The sequence below is a fragment of the Aspergillus chevalieri genome, chromosome 1 (genome assembly GCF_016861735.1).
Source record: "Aspergillus chevalieri M1 DNA, chromosome 1, nearly complete sequence".
Taxonomy (NCBI): Eukaryota; Fungi; Ascomycota; class Eurotiomycetes; order Eurotiales; family Aspergillaceae; genus Aspergillus; species Aspergillus chevalieri.
In genome coordinates, this window is record NC_057362.1 from 5,527,895 (window position 1) to 5,547,273 (window position 19,379).

Below are 19,379 nucleotides of genomic sequence, written 5' to 3' on the forward strand. Positions count from 1 at the left end.
TGTGCATGCCCTTATGCCTTGGTTACGGAGAATCATAACATCCCCGATTTTGGAAGGAGAATGTAAGGGATATGTTCTTGATCTAAGATCTGTCCTTCACCGGCCATCCACATCCACGGAGTATTCGCTTATGCAGGGGTACCAGTTAGTCGGTATGTTGGTATAGCGGAGTGCAAGACGTATGTATAGCACATAGCATGGAGTATATATTGTCGGCCATGTCTTATCATGGTATTGTCACAGTCAGCAAATCATTCCTTCTTTTTTAGAATACCAGGACTTTGGTTATTGATTGATTTCGGATACACCTTTTTTTATCGCAGCGTCAGATGCCTTCTACAATGCCTAGTCGGACCACTTCGTCCGCTGACAACATTGTGGTGATCGGAGGAGGTGCCAGTGGTCTTGCTGTCATCCTTCAGCTCGTCAAGAGATTTCGCTCCGGAAAGCCTGTACGAAAGATTACACTAATCGAGAAAAATGAAGAAGCAGGCCCCGGATTGGCGTACTCGCCGGCCTGTGCTGGTACGATCCTCAACATGACCAAATCCACAATGGGGCTGTATCCGGACAACCCCAATCATTTCAATGAGTGGAAAAATGACCCGAGCCTGAAACTGTACCCTTTCCGTGAGAACTACGGAGACTATCTCCGCGCTATGTGGTCTCAGTCCGTGGAAGATATCCGAGAGATGGGAGGTGAAATCTCCTTTATCCAGGATGAAGTCCAGGATATCAACCGCGACGACGACGGCACCTTTACCCTTACCCTCGAAAAGAACGCAAAGACCCTGTTCGCAAAGGATGTTGTTCTGGCAGTAGGGAACTTTACTGTCACAGCGAACCCTCACCTGAGTCACCTCCCAGGTTATTTCCCCTCGCCTTGGCCCACATCCAGATTGAGGTCGATCCCGGCCGACGCCCCCGTCATTATCCTCGGATCTCGCCTGTCAGCCATTGACGCCGCCAATGCCCTTGTCGACAGTGGTCACCGTGGCTCCATCACTTTCATGTCGCGCAGCGGTCGACTGCCCAAGGTACAGGGGGCACCCGTTCCTTTTCCACGTCGATACAACCTTTACACTCTCGCCAAGCATGTTCACGCCCCGACGCGCGTGGGTGCTTCCTTTGCCAGTCTCATGAGCGGTATCATGGAGGAAGTCTCGCACTTGGCCGGCAACGATTGGAGCTGGCTGCTTCAGAACCACGAGTGCCCGATGGAGGAGCTGGAATCCGACATCAAAGATGCGCAAGAGGGCAGAGCTGGATGGCAAACCGTTCTGCGCAGCACGGCACCACTGGTTGAGCGCTATTGGCGTTCTCTTGAGATGCATGACAAAAAGTTGTTCTACGACAAGTTCTACAGCTGCTGGATGCGGTACCGACACGGGATGCCTGTCGAGAATGCGGAAAAAATTCTGAACATGATGAAGCGAGGTCAGCTGAAAGTCGTCAAAGGCCGAGAAATCGAGTCGAACGGGAACGGCTTCTTCGCAAACACGTCCGATGGCAAGATCGAAGCCTCCTATGTGATCGAAGCTACTGGTCAGGAGTGCCGGGTCACTCACGCTCCGTCGCCGCTCATCCAGGCTACGATGCGTAAGGGGATGGCCACTCCCCACCCGCTGGGCGGCTTCGTTGTAAACTTCGACACCCTTTCAACATCTCCTGGCCTGTACACGATCGGATTGTTCACTCAGGGTACTCACTTTTATGTGAGCTCTGTCGACCGCATTGCCGAGCATGCATCCCGCCTTGCCGATGCGCTAACTGGAGAGCCTTTGGCGCGCCCCTTGCACGTTGCTGTTTTCCTCCGGGGAGACCCCTTCTCCCACATCATGGCTAGTAGATTGGTCCCTCGACTTCTCTCTGCAGGTCATATGCCGTTCTTATTCGTGCTGCCCGCAGGCAAGACCCCCGCCAACGGGACGACCGCATCTGTCCGTGCGCGGCAGCTTGCATTTTTCGAAAAGGCGCTCATGAAGCAACACGTCATACCGTTCCTCAAAGATACCCCTCAGAATGGCGCTGAATGTCTCTCTCTTGACCAGATGAGAACGACGTATGGAATCCTCGTACAAGACGTCGACTTCGCCCCCTCCGAGGAAACCCTCCACAAACACTATATTGACCTTGGGCTTTCGCTTGACTGCACGACAACTCGCCACTTGTCGACGGACATCCAGAACTATTTCTCTTGGCCACGTAGGCTGCTAAACATGCACTCGACCGCCAGTCTGAACGCCGATCGTTCTCCGTTCCACTTGCATGACATGCAGGACTGCTGTGATCGAGACCAGTTCGACCTCCAGACTCTTTCGGCGGAGTATTCCCAGCCCCTAATTGATGCCCAGAATCGTATCTCTGTTCTTGGGGTAAACATGGCCGCTGACCTTGTGGACCGTGTTGCTCGGGGTAAAGACCTCCCCAAGGCATTGCGGGCCGCGAAAGGGCCGGACACGAAGGAAGTCAATGGTGGACAGCAGAAGGATCTTAGCGAAGTTAGCACAGACGCTGTGGTAGAGACGGTAGTCAAGTCGTATGCATCTCCAGAACAACAAGGGCATTTCCGGAAGTACCTCGCTGGAGCTGTGAAAAGCTGGCCCGGGGAAAACCGAGGCGAAGCGAAATCGAAGGAATCTGGGAAGGAAAGCCGTTTCTGTGTTGAATGTCATTAATCATGATAATAGTAGTTAATGGAAGGATTAGAGAATGCGAATAATAATTAGTTTTTCTGGGAAGAAGGTGCCGTAGAGTTTGATATCCCAACTTTCCAGATCCTAAATTCATGAGTTCAACTCTTTTACTCAAAACGATGCTGAATGAAGTCTTTACTAAATTAGGTGAAATCCGCAAATGCAACATGTAAGTCTCGAACACCTTGTCTATCTCATACGATCATCTTGTCTAGTTACGACGTACCGGGCAGTAAACCTTTACGAGAAATAATCGACAAGAATATGTCATTCCATTTGATTGCACCATAAGCAGGACCTGCCTGGTCGTCGGAGCTAGCTAACATCATAACTTAGACCACAGACTCGAAGTAAGTGGTCAACAGGTCCTCCTTAACGGGAACGGCAACGGCCTTGAGAGCCTTGTGAGCCTCGCAGTCGTTGTCGTAGTACCTCATGTCTTCCAGCGACTGGAAGGTCATCTTGACGGACAGGTTGTAACCATGGGTACGAGGGTCATCGAACGAGGGACCGACAGCGGCGTGGGTGATGTACGGCTTGCCGTCCTACACCAATTCGAAGACACCATAGTTAGCACTCGGAATGCATCCTGTTACCTCGACCAGGAGCCTTACCTTGGTGGCGGACTTGACCAGGACCTTGAACTGCTCAAGGACACGCTGGCGGTCGTCGTTGTTGGGGATCTTGAAGAGGGTAACACGCTCAATGATAGCCATTTTGGTCGAGAGATTCCTTGGGGTATTTTTTTTTTCAAAGATTGAAGCAAAAGTGATGGATGGAGTTTGAAGTTGCGAACTGGGAGACTGATCGAAGGGACGAAGCGACCCTTAAATAACCCATCGTCCACGTACGGCCGCTCAACGAAGCCATGTTCTTTTGCACCAGCAAGCCTTGACCGACTATCTCAGTTATCGTCTTCTGACCTCATATCTCGACTATCGGTCGGGTTGTCATGCATGGCAGGTCGAATTCCACCCTTATCATTTGTGTATCCAACACGCATGCAGACGCAGCAAAACATGATGATGTGGAGGACTCAGGATCATCTGCCGCTGTCGTGAATAATCGTCATAGGTTGCTTTAGTCACACCTCTGCATCGGCGCCAAGAATAATGAGGATCAATATATGCAGGATACGGCACTTGCATGCATCCGCTCTAACGCAAGGCTCTCCCCCCGAAGCTAGAGCCATGGAATGTGATACTGCAGCGAAGCAAGGCTGATATTGCGTGCTACATTGTCGAGGGCTGGACACCCTCGAAGTACCTTGCAACTGCCATGGAGTAGAGAATACTAGACTCGAGGCTTGCGAGGCGAATTGTCCGCGAAGAAGGGATAGCTATGTTAGACTTTTTGCGACAGAAATCGATATGAAGCAGTCTCCCAGACCCTTCCCGATCTATGGAATGTCCCGTCAATATATTCTAAGGAGGACTGAGTGCCTCGACACAAGATGCCTTCCAATAGTCGAAGGAAAATGTGATGTGCCCAGTGGAATAATGGCAAAATCCCCCGAGGCCTTGTGTATTTCGAACCTGGAAAAAAGGAGAAGAAAAAGAAATGAGAATTTCCTTTATCTTGTTTCAATTGTCGACGATGAAACCCTTCCTACGGCACTAGATATTGTTTAATATTGACTCCGGCGCTAAAGATAATTTGCCAGCCTTCGGGAGGGGTGTTGTTTATGGTCCCTGTCTTTGTTTGTCTCTCTAGGAATCCAATCGGGCGAGGAACGCAATTTCCAGCATGCCAGACAAAGCGAATAAAATGTTTTCGCCGTCATCACCGTGCGAGAATGGCCACCCAGTAGTCACCGAGACAGACCCTTTACTCCCAATGCCAGCGGTTGTTTCCTCCCACAGCAGTCCGACCGGAGACGGGGATCAGTGCCAGGACCCCTCGAGACAGGAGATCAAGTATCTCTACCTTGACTTCGATACGGCGCTCCCGACTCCGCGAATTGCATTGCCCCCGGGACCTGGACAACTACCACCACCGGAACAGCCGTGTTTGAAGAAATATACTTCCCCGTATCTCTGGTCAAAATGGCGCAAGTCAATGTTGACATGCATTTCATGCATCTCGACAGCGATAGCCGGTTATTCCACTGGTGAGATTAGTCCGGCATCGGAAGAGTTGACGAAACAATGGGGCATAAGCAGCGTGGTGTACAACCTGGGCATCACGATCTTCTGTATCGGATTTGCACTGGCGCCTATGATAATCGCACCGTTCTCTGAGGTGAATGGGCGCCGTCCTGTTTTCATCGCAAGTGGGATCTTGTTTACCGGTAGGAAGAATTCCCAATATCCGAGGTCTACAGAGTAAAAACTGACCTGTGAATCACTGGGTGATATATAGCAAGTACCATCGCTTGCGGCGGCACTCACATATTTGCTGGGCTTCTGGTTGCTCGTTTGATCCAAGGGGTCGGCGCATGTACGGATAATCTACGAAATCCTTCTATCGAAAGCACCTGTGCTAATCCGCTCCAGCTACATTCGCAACCGTGGTGGGCGGCGTGATCAGTGACTTTTACGAGGCAGAGGACAGAAATACTCCAATGGCAATTTATTCTGGAGGCGCGCTTTTTGGTACCGGTCTTGCTCCGCTTATATCCAGCGTGATTGTATACCATGCGTCGTGGCGTTGGGTGTATTATTCCCATGCCATAGCAGCCGGGTTTCTGGTCATTCTCATGCTCCTTTTCTTTAAGGAAACACGTGGGAATGTCATACTACGTGGGAAGGCTCAATCGTTGAACAAATATTACGATCAATTGGAAGCAGCAGGGCATGTTGGGGTGATGATAGCAGACCAGGACAAAGCCTGTCGGATTCGATGGAAGGTCCAAAGTGACGAGCAGCGCGCCTCGCTCGGCCAAATGATTCTTACTTCTTGCTACCGCCCTTTCAGTGAGTTCTCCCCGTAAACTCCCACCGCTTTGTACGCATGGATTCTCATGGTTCAGACATGCTCGTTACCGAGCCCGTGGTTTTCTTCTTCTCTCTTTGGATAGCTTTCAGCTGGGCTGTTCTCTATCTCCAATTTGCTTCGGTTCCGTTGGTCTTCGCGACCAATCATGGCTTCAATATTCAGCAGAATGGGGGTGTTTTTACCTGTATGTGCAATCCGATCGTATGTTCTTTCACTTTTATGTCCATAGTCAACTGACTAGTGTATCAATCCAGCGATTTGTGTCGGGGTCATCCTCATGACTTCCATAAGCATCTTTCAAGAGAGATTAGCCTCTCACTTTGGTGTTCTTCCAAAATCTGCTGAAGCTAGACTGTACTTCGCCTGTTTCGAGGCTGCCCTTTTACCTATCGGGCTTTTCTGGTTTGGGTGGACTTCGTATCCCTCAATACCCTGGATTGTACCGACGATAGCCGTTGGCTGTGCGACCATGGGCATATATTCAGTCTACCTGGCAGTGTTCAATTACCTGGCAGACACCTATCACCGCTATTCCAGCTCGGCCATTGCGGCGCAGTCTTGTTGTATGCTAACATGTGATCCATCTGCACGGAATCTCGTTGCTAATTGTGCTTGCAGGTCGGAACCTTCTGGGTGGCGTGTTTCCCCTGGTTACGAATGCCATGTTTACCAATCTGGGGTATCCGGGAGCGTCTAGTCTCCTTGGCGGGATCGTGAGTCAACGTATTCTCATACATAGAGTATTTTGTTGACCCTCACCACAGGGATTGCTTCTAACACTCGTGCCGTGGGTACTCCTGTTATTTGGACCGAAGATCAGAGCTAGAAGCAAATTAGCTAGTGTAAGTTCCCTTATCTGTGACGAAGTTCATCGAACATACGCTTACTTGTACAGGAGCTGGCAAGTTAAACCCAGTGAAAGTGCGAACCGTCCAGGCTTTTGGGCTGTATGAGTATTTAATTATAGTTCTAAATGTAATATTAGGGTTCTATATAAGAGGAAATTCTCTGTTTTTACGCTGATTCCTATGCTTATATGAGAGAAATCTCAGGTAGACCGTAGACGCCGCGACACCAGCCTCACTTTCTTACGTTATCTAGTTTTCTGACCCAGGGACATACTATTACTGTATCTACGATAGAAGTAGCATTAGTACCAGAGTTGTGATTTGATGGCGAAATGTCTTCGTTGCGTAACCATTAACCGCACTGGATGTATATCCGGAAAGAGCACTACGAACTTCGACAAAACTTGCAAGAGAGACCGTTTAAATAGACTAGACTTAAATTTCATGAAAACAACTTAGAATGACTCAAGACAATAATATGACTCGTATATCAATCTGAATACTTAAACGCGCATCCTCTGCGATACCAAATGCACATCGCCCCTATTGGCCAGTAAAGGACCGAGTGACGTGACATAATTCCAAACACCAGCTGCGATATTACACACGCTCATAGATATCGGGAACTGGTCGAGTTGACGGATCCGGGAAAGTAGGTGGGATATAGCTGAGATCATCAGAACCTTCTCCTCCCGGGACAATGCCCAGTCTGCTTCCCTTGGACTTGTTGTTCTCCAGTCTCTCGTTAATTCTGTCCTTAAGGTCCTCGGTCAATTTTTCAGGAGATGGGCCTGGAGGCGTTTCGTGTCCTTTGGCCTGCCAGATTTTGGTAAAGACGGCTGAAGAGTGCGAAGTTAGAGGCGAATGATAATCAATGGGGAGTCTGGAAGTCTACTAACCGATAGTTGCTATCCGAACTGGCAAAGAAGCAGGCGCTACCGAGGAAGCCACGTTACTGATGAAACGCGACTGTTGGGGTCCGCTGAGGGTGTCCCAATGCTCTCGGCATTGCTTGTAATCAACGTCTTCCACTTTGCTGAGGTACCTGCTGATATTGCCCTGCCATTTCAAGAAACTTATGTTGTAGTGATCCGGTTTCTTCAGATCGCGCCCGCTGCTCCCGATATAGTTGGGTGCATTCGCGTAGTTGGTCAAACTATGAGCGCCATTACGCCTAGTGGGATCGTAAACATACGAACAAGCTCGGTTCGGCGGCAGCTGGTCATGATTAGCACCCAAGCGGTATCGCTGCGAATCTCCGTATGAGAGTAGGCGGATTTGGAGGACTATATTGGAGACTCATGTTAGAAACAGTAAAACAGTAGACAAGGCGAATAGGGAGCGGGATATGTACTCGGATCAGGAGAAATATCCCAACCAGGGACGATGTTTGCCGGAGTGAACGCTGCCTGCTCCACCTGAGTGAAGTAGTTCTGCGGAAGTTCGTTGAGCTTGAGCTGGCCGAATTCGATCCATGGGCAATCAGACGCCGGGACCACCTTCGTGGCGTCCAAAACGTCCACAGAAGTTTTGGCTGGGTCGAGGATTTGTGCAGAAACCTTCCACGTCGGGAATTGACCTCGCTGAATCTCATCGTACAGACGACGGGTCAGATAGTCAGGATCCTTTCCGGCCATCGTCGTGGCCTCGTCATAAGTGAACCAATCCTTGTCGGGGTCGATGGGGGTTGCCGGAACTAGCTTGATCCTGACCAAATGGTGATCCCACTCAGTTGGCTATATAATTTTGTGTTAGCCAGCTACTAATAACTCCATGGAAGAGAATGATCATACGCTCTTGCGCTTGGTGAACGTGTAGGTGTTGACGCTGGAAATGACAAGTCTGGAATAAGACTTGGGCGTTCCTTCATCCGTGTAGTTTCTCATCAATGCGTTGAAAGTTTCCGGGTGGCTACTCAAAAAGCTTTTGTTCGTTAAATGTTAGTTGATATCCCCGTATCAGAGAAGAGATCTCCTTACTCCCATAACTACATAAGCGTCAGCATCGAAGGAAAGCAATCGGACAGGAGAAAAAGAGTCATACCATATTCGCATCCAACAGATTTGTGGCCGGGTCACGCTTTTTAGCATGTACTAGAGAAGCGAACTTCGCGGGATCCCTCAAATTGAAAACCTCCTATTTTGGCTCAGTTGGCGTATGATTTTGTACGAGGTAAATAGAGTATACTCACGGGATTAAGGAAGACCCAGTCCAAGTTGCCTTCTTCGGTGTAGAACTTGAAGGCTGCTCCCTTCGCATCTCGGACGGTGTCCGGATAGCCCAACTCTCCGGCAATGGTAGAGAACCGCGCAAGAAGCCGGGTGGTCTTCGATTTTCCTTTGCTGTCAGGTTGAAGGAAGCTGGCATCAGTGTATTTCGCAATGTCCTTGTTGGTCACGATGAACTCCCCAAATACACCTACACCTTTGGCATGAACCAGTCTGCGTGTTGTATGAGAGTCATTAGTCTTTTTACTTGGTAACTGTCACAACCTGGCTTCTCTCGTATCGTACCTAGGGTTCTAGTTAGTTATATTTCGAGACTGGACACTTACCCTAAGTGTCTTCCAAGTAATTGTATGCTCAATGCCCCTCCGGGTCCGGTTCGGTATGTCGTATGCGTTGATGGGTATATCGCCCCCTCCAGGCTCCGTAAGATAGTCAACAAGTAGAAACAATAAAGGTAACGAATAGAGAAACAAGGCCAACCGAGTACGTATACTGGGTTGTTGGTTAAGTGCGGACGAGTCAGAAACTAGAAGGTAACCAATGCTGTAAGACTTGAATTGATCGCGAAGAACTAAGCTAAATACATGAATGAGCGTCCTTATATATGTTTCCTCCTTCATAGCCATCATGTCCCTCTGTTATGCTGGGTATGATTGTCATCATATCCGATCATACCTGTTGCTATGTTCGGATCTGATGAAGGATCACGTGACATATCCGCTGGTTCGGCCAATTCGATCCCTGTTCCTTCCTGCATTTCCTTCATCCAATAGTTTCTGCCTCGACTCTCCATATCATCACGTGAGATTAATACGTTGAGGTCTGTAACATTACCTCCCCCTCTTTCAGGCTTTCGTCCTCGAAAGTCATAAAGCTGTGGCTTCCCAGGTAAGCGCTGGCTGCCCAACTCCTTCTTTTGTGTTCATGAACCCCTAATCATGTCTTCCAGTACTCTTTCTGCAAAGAAGAAATCTTATTCTTCTGTGAAAAAGAATAACCTCCGTCGTCGGATTGAAGAGGAAGGTTTCATTATGACTTTTCCCTGTACTCGTTGCGCCCGACTGGGAAAATCTTGTGTCAAGTCGGAAGGCTCAAATCGTTGTAGCGAGTGTGTGAAGGCGTCAAATTGTCGTTGTGAGGAATCTGAAGCCTCTTTTTCTGATGCCGAATGGCGTCGCTTGGTTCGGGCTCAACAGAAATTGGAAGATGAGGAAGAGCGTGCAAATGAGGAAATGGCTACAATATTAGCCCGGTTGAATCGGTACAAGAAGCAAAAGAAGCTTCTTCATAGGCGTGCTGGAGATTTTATTGCTCGAGATATCAAAGAAATTGAAGAGTTGGAGAAATTGGAAGAGCAAGAACGAAAAGAGCGTGAAGAGCAAGAAAAGTTCCAAGAACAAGGAAAGGATGCTGAGGTTGAAGCTCAGCTCGCTGCAATGCCAAACAATCCTAGTTTGACTCAGATGATGGATTCTCCTTCCTTCTGGGAGAATTTCGATTCGATCGTCGCTGGTGGTATTCCTTCACCAACTGGTGGCAACCAGTCAAGTTCGCAATAGGTTCCCATGTGTTCTCAGAGGTATCGTATCCTTTCCATTTGATCAAGTAACATGGTCGTCCATTGACTTGTCGGTAATCCAGAACTTGTTCCACTTCATATTCATCATCTTCGCTTTCGATTTCAATGTTTTCTGTTGGTATGGCGTTTTTCGGTGCTGGTTCCAATAGCGAGATGTGAAATACTGGATGTATGCGCTTCATTGATTTCGGTAGTTTCAAGCGATAATTCACTGGTCCTGTTTTTTCTTCAATGGTGAAAGGTCCAATCTTCTGGTGATCGAGCTTTTGACTTGGTCGTTTTGTTTTGATATTTCTGCGGAGCAGGAATACTTTTTCCCCCCTCTTCAAGGTAGGTCCCTCTCCGTGGTGCTTGTCGTAATATATAGCCGCTCGTAGGTTCATGAAGTCGATGTCTCTTGACATTTGTTGGTGTAAGTTCTTCAGCTTTTGGACTGTCTCATTTGCTGCTTCTGATGTGGACTCTTGTGGTCGTGGTTTCTCATATAGCACTGGGTGGTATCCATAATTGGCGTAAAATGGCGTTACTTTGAGCGTTGAGTGTTCAGCGTTGTTGTAAGCAAACTGTGCCATGGGTAGGAATCTAACCCAATCATCTTGTTCATGGTTGATGTAGTGTCGTAGGTATTGCTCAATTGTTTGGTTGGTTCGTTCAGTTTGACCATTCGCTTGTGGGTGGTAGGCTGTGGTGAGGCGGTGCTCTATACCCATCAAGTTCGTGAGCGTCGTCCAGAATTTTGAAGTGAACAGCTTGTCTCTGTCTGATGTGACCTTCTGAGGCATTCCGTGGTTTGTGATGACATGCTTCAGGAATATCTGTGCCATATCTGCTGCGGTCATGGTTCCTTTGGCTGGTACCAAATGGATATATTTGGTCATTCGATCCGTGATGACTGTGATCGAGTCATATCCTTGTGATGTCGGTAACTGTGTGATGAAGTCGATGGTAACCCATTCCCATGGATGTGTTGGAGCATCCGGGGATTGCATTTTTCCATAGGGTTGATGTCTTGCTGCCTTGTCTCGAATGCAAGTTTCACAGTTCTTCACATATTCTTGAACAACTTTTCGCGTGTTTGGGAAGTAGTAGTTTCTCATGATTTGTTCAGCTGTTTTCTCTGTTCCCAAATGTCCGTGGGGTGGAGTGTCATGGTGCATGCTGATGATCTCATTTCTCATGCTCTTTGGCACATAGATGAGGTTGTGCAAATACACTAATCCATTGTTGTCAGTGGTCAATTTGTCGTTTTCTGCTGAGTTTTCAATCATATCCTGGATCATCTTATCTTTCTGTGTTTCTTCAATGATTTTCTTTTCCAAAGGTTCGTTTGAGGTATGCATCGTTGCTGCTAACACCTGGTGGTTATAGCTGATGGTTCCATCTTCGTTGGTTTTCAATATCGCTGGGTTGATCGTTCTGTCCTTGATCTCATAGTCTGGTCGTCGACTGAGTGCGTCTGCTTGTCCATTCTCATTTCCTTTGCAGTGGATGATCTTGAAGTCATATTGCGATAGTACTTCAGCCCATCTGGCCTGTCTTCGAGTCAACTCTTTGGTTGTTGTGAAGAAGGTCAGATTCTTGTGATCTGTTTTCACAAGTACAGTGTGTTGTGCTCCTTCCAAATAGACTCTCCAAGTCTTGAATGCTACCACTATGGCTAGCAGTTCCTTGTCATGGATGTCATAGTTCAATTCTGCTTGAACTAGTTTTCGTGAGTGGAATGCAACGGCTCGTGGTTTTCCATCTGGTCCTGGTTGAGTCATCCTCATACCAATGGCATAGTCTGATGCATCTGTTTCAATCGTGGTTTCCTTTTCTGGGTCGAACTGCACAAGTGCTGGTGCAGATACAATTCTTTCCTTGGCTTGTTGAAACGCTTGTCGTTGTTCTGGTCCCCATTGAAACTCTTGTCCCTTTTTCAACAATTTGAACAGTGGCGTCATGAATTGTGAGTAGTCCTTCAAGAATCGTCGGTAGTAGTTCACAAGTCCTGTAAACTGCTGAACTTCCTTGGTGTTCTTCAGCTCTGGCCAATCCAAGATTGCTTGAACTTTGTTCTTATCCATCTGGATTCCCTCTGTAGTGATCCAGTGTCCTAAGAACTCAGTCTCCTGAACATGGAATTCGCACTTCTTCAACTTCAATCGTAGCTTTGCTTCCTCAAGTTTTTGCAGTACTTTCTTGACATGCTGCACATGTTCCTCAAAGGTGTTGGAGAAGACCAAGATGTCATCAAGGTAGACTATCACAAAGATGTCAAGATATATTCCAAGTACGTCATAGATGAATCGTTGAAATGATGCTGGTGCGTTGGTGAGCCCAAATGGCATGACCAAATATTCATAATGTCCATATTTCGTCCTGATGGTCGTTTTCCATTCTTCTCCTCTAGCGATCCGTAGTCGATTGTAGGCGTCCACAAGGTCGAATTTTGTGAACCATTTTGCTCCTCTGATTCGGTCTTGCATTTCATCAACTCTTGGTAATGGATGTCGATCCTTGATGGTGATGGCGTTGAGTGGTCGGTAATCTGCACATAGCCGTAGACTTCCATCTTTTTTCGGTACAAATAGGACTCCGTGCCCTGCTGGTGATGTTGATGGTCTGATGAATCCTTTTGCCAATTGTTCTTCAATATATTCCCGTAGTATTTTCGATTCTCGTTCTGACATTGGGTAAATCTTCTTGCATGTCGGTGTCTTCCCTTCCATAAGGGGTATGCGATGATCGTGTGGTCCATGGTCTGGTAGTTCAGGTCGTTCAGGCTGCTTGAACAAGTGCTGAAACTCAATATACTCCTGTGGAATCTGTGGTTCCTGAGTCGTTGCTGCTAGCTCCTTATGGTCAATCCATTCCCATGAGCCTAGCTCTGAGTCTGATGCTTCTTGGTTGCTATCAACTCTTTCTGAGCGATATTCCTCAATCGGCGCTGATCTCTTGGATATATCCTCGTCCATCAAGTATTCGCAATACTTCTGGGTCGTGTCCGGTGCCCATCCGGGTAAATTCATCAGCCAATGTCGTTCCGAGGCCCTAGTGGCTGCTAAAACAATGTTCGTCGCTGTGTCGTTCATTTCTCTGTTACTCATTCTCAACCCACCTCTTGGTTGCTTCACGTATCTACCAGGTCTCCTGCCTGTAGATCGTGGTGAGGTCCCGGCCTCCCGTTGACTCGGTCCTTTTGTCGTTTTTGGGCAATTGCAATTCACAAAGTTCATTTGTCCAGTTTTCCAGTTGATTTCCGGGTTGTGATTCCTGAGCCATGGAATCCCCAACACTATATCGTATTGTCCCAGCGGTGTCACGTCGAAATTGATCCTTTCTTCATGATCCGCTACAGCCATAGGGACAAATCCCGATTCGACTGTCAGGTGGCTTCCCAAATTCTCACCATTCAGTCCTGAGATAGGCTCTGGCTGCGCCTTCTCAATTCCTAAGATCCCCAATTGTCGTTGGAATCTAGGATCCATGTAATTTCCAGTAGCTCCTGAGTCAACCATCACTCTGGCTAGTTGATTGAGAACTGGTGTCATAAACTTCAAGTGGTATCCCCGTTGTGTCGCTGATAGGCTTGCTTGCCATCTTGGTTGCCGTAGACGTCGTGGACTTGGGTAGTAATCCTTGGGTTCAAAGTGAACTATGCAGTCGTCTTCATAACATGCAGTCCAGTGCATACTTGAATGCTCTGGGTGCAATAGATATCCCCTGCATGCACAGTTCCAATCCCAACAAGGACAACTGTCATTGTATTTCCTAGGTCGTTCTGGGAAATAATGCGCCATTTTCTTTCGATCGTAATGTTCTCCACAGGCGTGACTATAACACACAATCCAAGGTAATTGGTTATGCTTTGGGTGCTCTCGATAGTGCACACAATCACACCAATCATACTTGCATGAGCTGTGGATGGGGCCTCGTAGTCGTTTGGTCGTGATGTCTCGTAAGTATCCCCATAGTTCTCCATTGTTCTGTCCACAGTAGTGGCATGTGTATGGGTGCTGGTCGCATTTCTGTAGGTGTTCATCCCAAGTTTCGTTCGTTCGTTCCCAACATTTCAAGTTCTGATGTGGGCAGTATGTATTTAATTCATTGAATAGTTCTTTCAATCCTTTAGAGAGCCTCTTGGGGTTCTCCTGGAGTGAAATAACAACATCGTCAATGAAGTACGCGGCAACATCGGTATTCGTTTCTTCGTCGGCTTTTCGTTGTTCCGTATATTGCTTGGACCATAGCTGTTGCTTTGAAATAGGGCTATACACACTGGACTTCGTGTATCCCTCGTCGTCTTCTGCCAGAATCTGTTCTTCATGTTCATCATTTCCGGGAGTTGCGTTCTGAGGTGTCTCCGGTATCTCATGGAGTTCCTCCACGTTGGGATCGTGGCCATTCCACTGAGTACCGTACTCTTCGTCAAGGAAATCATTAACTGGCCAATCTTGGTTGGGCAGTTCGCCGAGTGATTTCTCATGAACTGGCTCATTGATGGCTTTTTCGGACCCATCCGTCCTTATATGGGCTTTGTCGCTTCCGCTGTCGGACCCCACCGTCCGTTCGTTGGGCCAATATTCTTCTTCGCTTGAACTCATAATCTCATCAATTTCCTCTGTCGTGAGGGTCGTCTGTTCTTCCATCAACCTCCTTAGTGGGCTCAGGTTGGGTACAATCATAGTTCTGGGTCTCCATGGTCTTCCATGCTCATCCGAAGCCTCTTGCATGTGCCATCCAGAATCATTCGTTGCTCTGAGTTCAGGGTTCACAATTCCTGTGGTGTCATACGCTCCTCTCTCCTGGGTAGCGTGCAGTTGTTTGTTATCGTTCCGTTGTTGCTGAGGCCTGACGTTCTGTCGTTGCCTGCATGCCTTCGTCATGTGTCCCGGCTTTCCACATGTGAAGCAAAGTTTCTCTTTCCTCCTTCGTTCTCTTTCCTTGTCGGATACGAAGGGCCTATGCTGTGTGGCATCCAGCTCCATTGGTCGTGGTCCATAGGGATCTTCATACCCTTGGCTTCGTGGTTGAGCTGGTCGTTTATCGTTCGATCGATAGTGGCTCGTTCGTGGGTTTCCTCTGAAGGTGTTTCCATATCTTGACTCCTTCTGTCTGACTCTAAGGTCATACAGGGTGTTGTCAATCTTGACAGCCCGTTCAAAGAGTTCGTTCAATGTTTTCGGTCGCTCCATCCAGACCAGTTTCTCCTGGATCTCCGGCTTCAACATTTCCTCAAATTTCGCAATGTACATCGTTTCGTCCCAGTTCAGATGGGTGATGATCTGCTGGAAATCAGATACCAACTTGGCTACTGATCCTGTCTGTTTGAGTCGCCATAGCTTCCGTTCAGCGTTCCGCGTGGCATCAATATCTCCGAATGTTCCCTGGAGTCGTTTCTTGAATTCAGTGAAGCTGCTGAAAACCTCGGTGGTATTGTCGTTATGGTATTGTTCATCTTTCTCCTGGAAGTCACGCAAGGTAGGTTCAAACCAATCAAATGCTGGTCCAGTCAAATAAGTTGCTGCAAGTAGGACTTTGTCGGACTCGAAGATGAGCTTGCTCCGGTTCATGCGGACATACAAGTCCAACTGGGTGATGAAGGGTCGCAACTTGTATCGAGTACCATCAAAGGGTTCCGGTGGTCGAACTTTGATAGCTTTGGCTGACTGTCGTTCTTCCAAAGTAGTGATGCTTTCCTGCAGCTGGCTAACCATTCCAAAGAGTTCTTCATAAGTCGGAGTTCGTCCCTCAGATCCACGAGAGGATCTAGGAGTAGTGTTGCTGTTACTGTTGTTGGACATGGTTGCAGTTCGTGTTTTAAGTCAATATAGTCTCGAAACCTGACTCGTACTGACTGGCGATCAATGTGTCACAACCTGGCTTCTCTCGTATCGTACCTAGGGTTCTAGTTAGTTATATTTCGAGACTGGACACTTACCCTAAGTGTCTTCCAAGTAATTGTATGCTCAATGCCCCTCCGGGTCCGGTTCGGTATGTCGTATGCGTTGATGGGTATATCGCCCCCTCCAGGCTCCGTAAGATAGTCAACAAGTAGAAACAATAAAGGTAACGAATAGAGAAACAAGGCCAACCGAGTACGTATACTGGGTTGTTGGTTAAGTGCGGACGAGTCAGAAACTAGAAGGTAACCAATGCTGTAAGACTTGAATTGATCGCGAAGAACTAAGCTAAATACATGAATGAGCGTCCTTATATATGTTTCCTCCTTCATAGCCATCATGTCCCTCTGTTATGCTGGGTATGATTGTCATCATATCCGATCATACCTGTTGCTATGTTCGGATCTGATGAAGGATCACGTGACATATCCGCTGGTTCGGCCAATTCGATCCCTGTTCCTTCCTGCATTTCCTTCATCCAATAGTTTCTGCCTCGACTCTCCATATCATCACGTGAGATTAATACGTTGAGGTCTGTAACAGTAACCTGGAAAGCGGAAGTAACGCACCGTTCCGGGATCCGTTCGCGGCTGATGTGAGCAATTTGCTCAACGGTGTTCAGGTCTTGTATCAACTGAGACCCGTAACGGGTACTCTCAATTTGTTTGTCGGCTCTTTCAGCCAGAAGGGGATGTTCCACGGGACAGCCTGGGATATTCGTCTATATTAGAGAATCGTCTCCGGCAGAGGTTACAGGAAGTAGGGGCAGATTAGCCTCACCGTTGGGCAACGTGAAGTAGCCTTTACTGACAGGAGGGTCAGGAAGCCTTCCAGCTTTGCCACAGGATATAGTGGGATGGGCTGTTTGTGCACGTTATTAGTGAGAATTGAACTGGAAAGCTGGACAGGCAGTTCATACCTTCATGTGTATGGACAGCTTTAGGCCTTTCGGCAACGTTCTGGGACATTGTTATTTCTACATACCCTATCATTGCTAGGTAAGAGTGCATACCTTTGGTTCAGATGCCATGACTGAAGATTCAGAAAGCAGTCGGTTTACTTCGTTGATATTTTCAAGAGAACGGTTGGTTTGGGCTAGACAGTAAGTGTTACAGACCTTATCGTATTAGTCTCACGTGACAATACGGGAAGATAAGGCAGAATCATTGGATATGGAAAACAGGGATTATGATGGCACAGTGCAGTTATATGTGGCACAGGATCACGTGAAGGAATCACGTGACTATTTGGTAGTAATGCGGGTAGTCAGGAAGGTAGTTCAGCACTACCATTGACACTACCAACCCTACTACCACTCACAGGATGGAAGGATATATAAGGACGCTCATTCATGTACTTAACTTAGTTCTTCGCGATCAATACAAGTCATTCAGCATTGGTTACCTTCTAGTTTCTGACTCGTCCGCACTTAACCAACAACCCAGTATACGTACTCGGTTGGCCTTGTTTCTCTATTCGTTACTTTTACCGTTTCTATTTGTTGATTATCTTACGGAGCCTGGAGGGGGCGATATACCCATCAACACATACGACATACCAAACCGGACCCGGAGGGGCATTGAGCATACGATTACTTGGAAGACACTTAGGGTAAGTGTCCAGTCTCGAAATACAACTAACTAGAACCCTAGGTACGACACGAGAGAAGCCAGGTTGTGACAATACCCTTGGGTAGACCCAAGTGGTTCTTGGGTATGAATCTCTTACCCAAGTGTTGGGTATGGGTATAAGGTCTGTACCCAAGACCCATCTGGGTATACCCAAGAATTTACCCAAATACCCAACTTTTTACTAATTATAGTAATCCCGTGACTTGCATAATTTATGCAATGGTAGTGGTTTTTTAAGTAATTAAACTAGTAATCTAATAACCAGTAGTCCTGAATATTACCAATGCTCAGGTGAATTCATATTCATAAGTTCATGATAAATATTTCCTTCAATAGACTGATTTCTGAAGAAAGTTCATATTCATTACTGGAAAAATGTCATAAATAAAGCAGTACTATATCAATTCAAAGTCGTCAAATCTCTTTGGTCTCTTTTGAGACCTACGAGGCCTTGCAAGCACCTGCGGGAGAAGTGATTCATCTTCACTTGCAGAATCTTCAGATAGAACACTACTCTGTCTCTTTGAAGCAGTGCTATCCTCTCCAAGCAGCACTGTGGGCTGACTCTCATCATCTATCTCATCTTCCTCATCATCACTAATAAGATCAGCAGAATCAATACTAGACTGTTGAACTTTAGCTTCCTCCTGTAGTGCAGCAATCCCATCTGTTTTTGCATAATCTCATATAAATGCCAGCTCCTTCTCTTCAATATCAAACTTTGTAGCACACATGAATAATATCAGATCTTTGATTGTTGTTGCTTTTAAAGATCCTCGCCAGTAGTGGCAAATATCATGAGTAGAATTGAATAATCATTCAACACCTGCACCACTTGCTGGGACTGAAAAGATATCTCAGGCAAGAGCTGCTAGAGTTGGGTACTCAGCCTCATGATGCTTCCAGAACTGCTGAGGGCAGGTTCCATTAGGTAGTGTTGCTAAAGAAAATTAGATCAAGATCAGATAAATAGGATTCGATTCAAGACCTACCACTATCACAGTACCGATCAATTTCACCTTGGACGGTAGGTGCTGGCATCTCTGTTTGGTTTTCAGAAAGTAGTAAGGAAAGCATATTGGAATGGGTTGATTTCTGAATTTGCAATGGAGGTTGTTGAGTCTCAGAGAGCCGGTAGGGTTTGATCCAATCATTAAGACTCTCACAATAGAGGGCTGCATAGTCGATTTTCTGATCCTTCCAATCCTTTGTTTGGAAATATTGGAGCTTATTCTGAGGTGAAAGAATAGTCCCAATTGCATAAAGCTCACCAAGTTCCTTGTTGCATGTTAGGGCGTAGTATTCACGCAGTTTATCCATAGATGAATTCAGTGCTGCAAGCATCTTTTGCTTCCATCCAATTTTCTTTCACTGTAGCTTTCGGATTGAAGATTCAATATGGCCAAAAAGCTTGTTGTAAACACTAAAGACTATATAAATAGTCACATCCTTGGACACTGAGATGGCCTCAGTAAATTGGAAGAATGGTTGGAGAATTGTGATCAAGTAATCCACCTGTCGCCATTCATCTGAAGATAACTTCAGATGATTATAGGAATTCTGTGTGCAGAAGCG

The 19,379-nt window shown here is 47.0% G+C and overlaps 7 protein-coding genes across 7 annotated transcripts; 3 read left to right on the forward strand and 4 right to left on the reverse strand.

Annotated features, from left to right (window-relative positions):
* Nucleotides 1-341: 341 nt before the first annotated feature.
* Nucleotides 342-2,678, forward strand: ACHE_11929S (FAD/NAD(P)-binding protein; the record flags this gene model as incomplete). The annotated part of the gene is made up of 1 exon (XM_043276552.1): nucleotides 342-2,678. One exon carries the CDS (start codon nucleotides 342-344, stop codon nucleotides 2,676-2,678), a length of 2,337 nt encoding a protein of 778 aa, XP_043133049.1.
* Nucleotides 2,679-3,028: 350 nt separating this feature from the next.
* On the reverse strand, nucleotides 3,029-3,412 carry ACHE_11930A (Dabb family protein; the record flags this gene model as incomplete). The annotated part of the gene is made up of 2 exons (XM_043276554.1): nucleotides 3,029-3,241; nucleotides 3,311-3,412. 2 exons carry the CDS (start codon nucleotides 3,410-3,412, stop codon nucleotides 3,029-3,031), a joined length of 315 nt encoding a protein of 104 aa, XP_043133050.1.
* A 1,030-nt stretch (nucleotides 3,413-4,442) lies between these two features.
* On the forward strand, nucleotides 4,443-5,628 carry ACHE_11931S (uncharacterized protein; the record flags this gene model as incomplete). The annotated part of the gene is made up of 2 exons (XM_043276555.1): nucleotides 4,443-4,986; nucleotides 5,192-5,628. The coding sequence occupies 2 exons, from the start codon at nucleotides 4,443-4,445 to the stop codon at nucleotides 5,626-5,628; spliced, it is 981 nt and encodes a 326-aa protein (XP_043133051.1).
* A 1,453-nt stretch (nucleotides 5,629-7,081) lies between these two features.
* CTA1_1 (peroxisomal catalase A) lies at nucleotides 7,082-8,914 on the reverse strand (the record flags this gene model as incomplete). Its single annotated transcript, XM_043276556.1, has 8 exons — nucleotides 7,082-7,320; nucleotides 7,381-7,767; nucleotides 7,836-8,217; nucleotides 8,275-8,404; nucleotides 8,461-8,468; nucleotides 8,525-8,617; nucleotides 8,673-8,823; nucleotides 8,904-8,914. The coding sequence occupies 8 exons, from the start codon at nucleotides 8,912-8,914 to the stop codon at nucleotides 7,082-7,084; spliced, it is 1,401 nt and encodes a 466-aa protein (XP_043133052.1).
* An 826-nt stretch (nucleotides 8,915-9,740) lies between these two features.
* Nucleotides 9,741-10,268, forward strand: ACHE_11933S (uncharacterized protein; the record flags this gene model as incomplete). The annotated part of the gene is made up of 1 exon (XM_043276557.1): nucleotides 9,741-10,268. The coding sequence occupies one exon, from the start codon at nucleotides 9,741-9,743 to the stop codon at nucleotides 10,266-10,268; it is 528 nt and encodes a 175-aa protein (XP_043133053.1).
* A 6,242-nt stretch (nucleotides 10,269-16,510) lies between these two features.
* On the reverse strand, nucleotides 16,511-17,203 carry ACHE_11934A (uncharacterized protein; the record flags this gene model as incomplete). Its single annotated transcript, XM_043276558.1, has 4 exons — nucleotides 16,511-16,881; nucleotides 16,954-17,034; nucleotides 17,093-17,132; nucleotides 17,186-17,203. 4 exons carry the CDS (start codon nucleotides 17,201-17,203, stop codon nucleotides 16,511-16,513), a joined length of 510 nt encoding a protein of 169 aa, XP_043133054.1.
* A 1,458-nt stretch (nucleotides 17,204-18,661) lies between these two features.
* ACHE_11935A (uncharacterized protein) lies at nucleotides 18,662-19,148 on the reverse strand (the record flags this gene model as incomplete). Its single annotated transcript, XM_043276559.1, has 2 exons — nucleotides 18,662-18,744; nucleotides 18,797-19,148. 2 exons carry the CDS (start codon nucleotides 19,146-19,148, stop codon nucleotides 18,662-18,664), a joined length of 435 nt encoding a protein of 144 aa, XP_043133055.1.
* Between the last annotated feature and the right edge of the window lie 231 nt (nucleotides 19,149-19,379).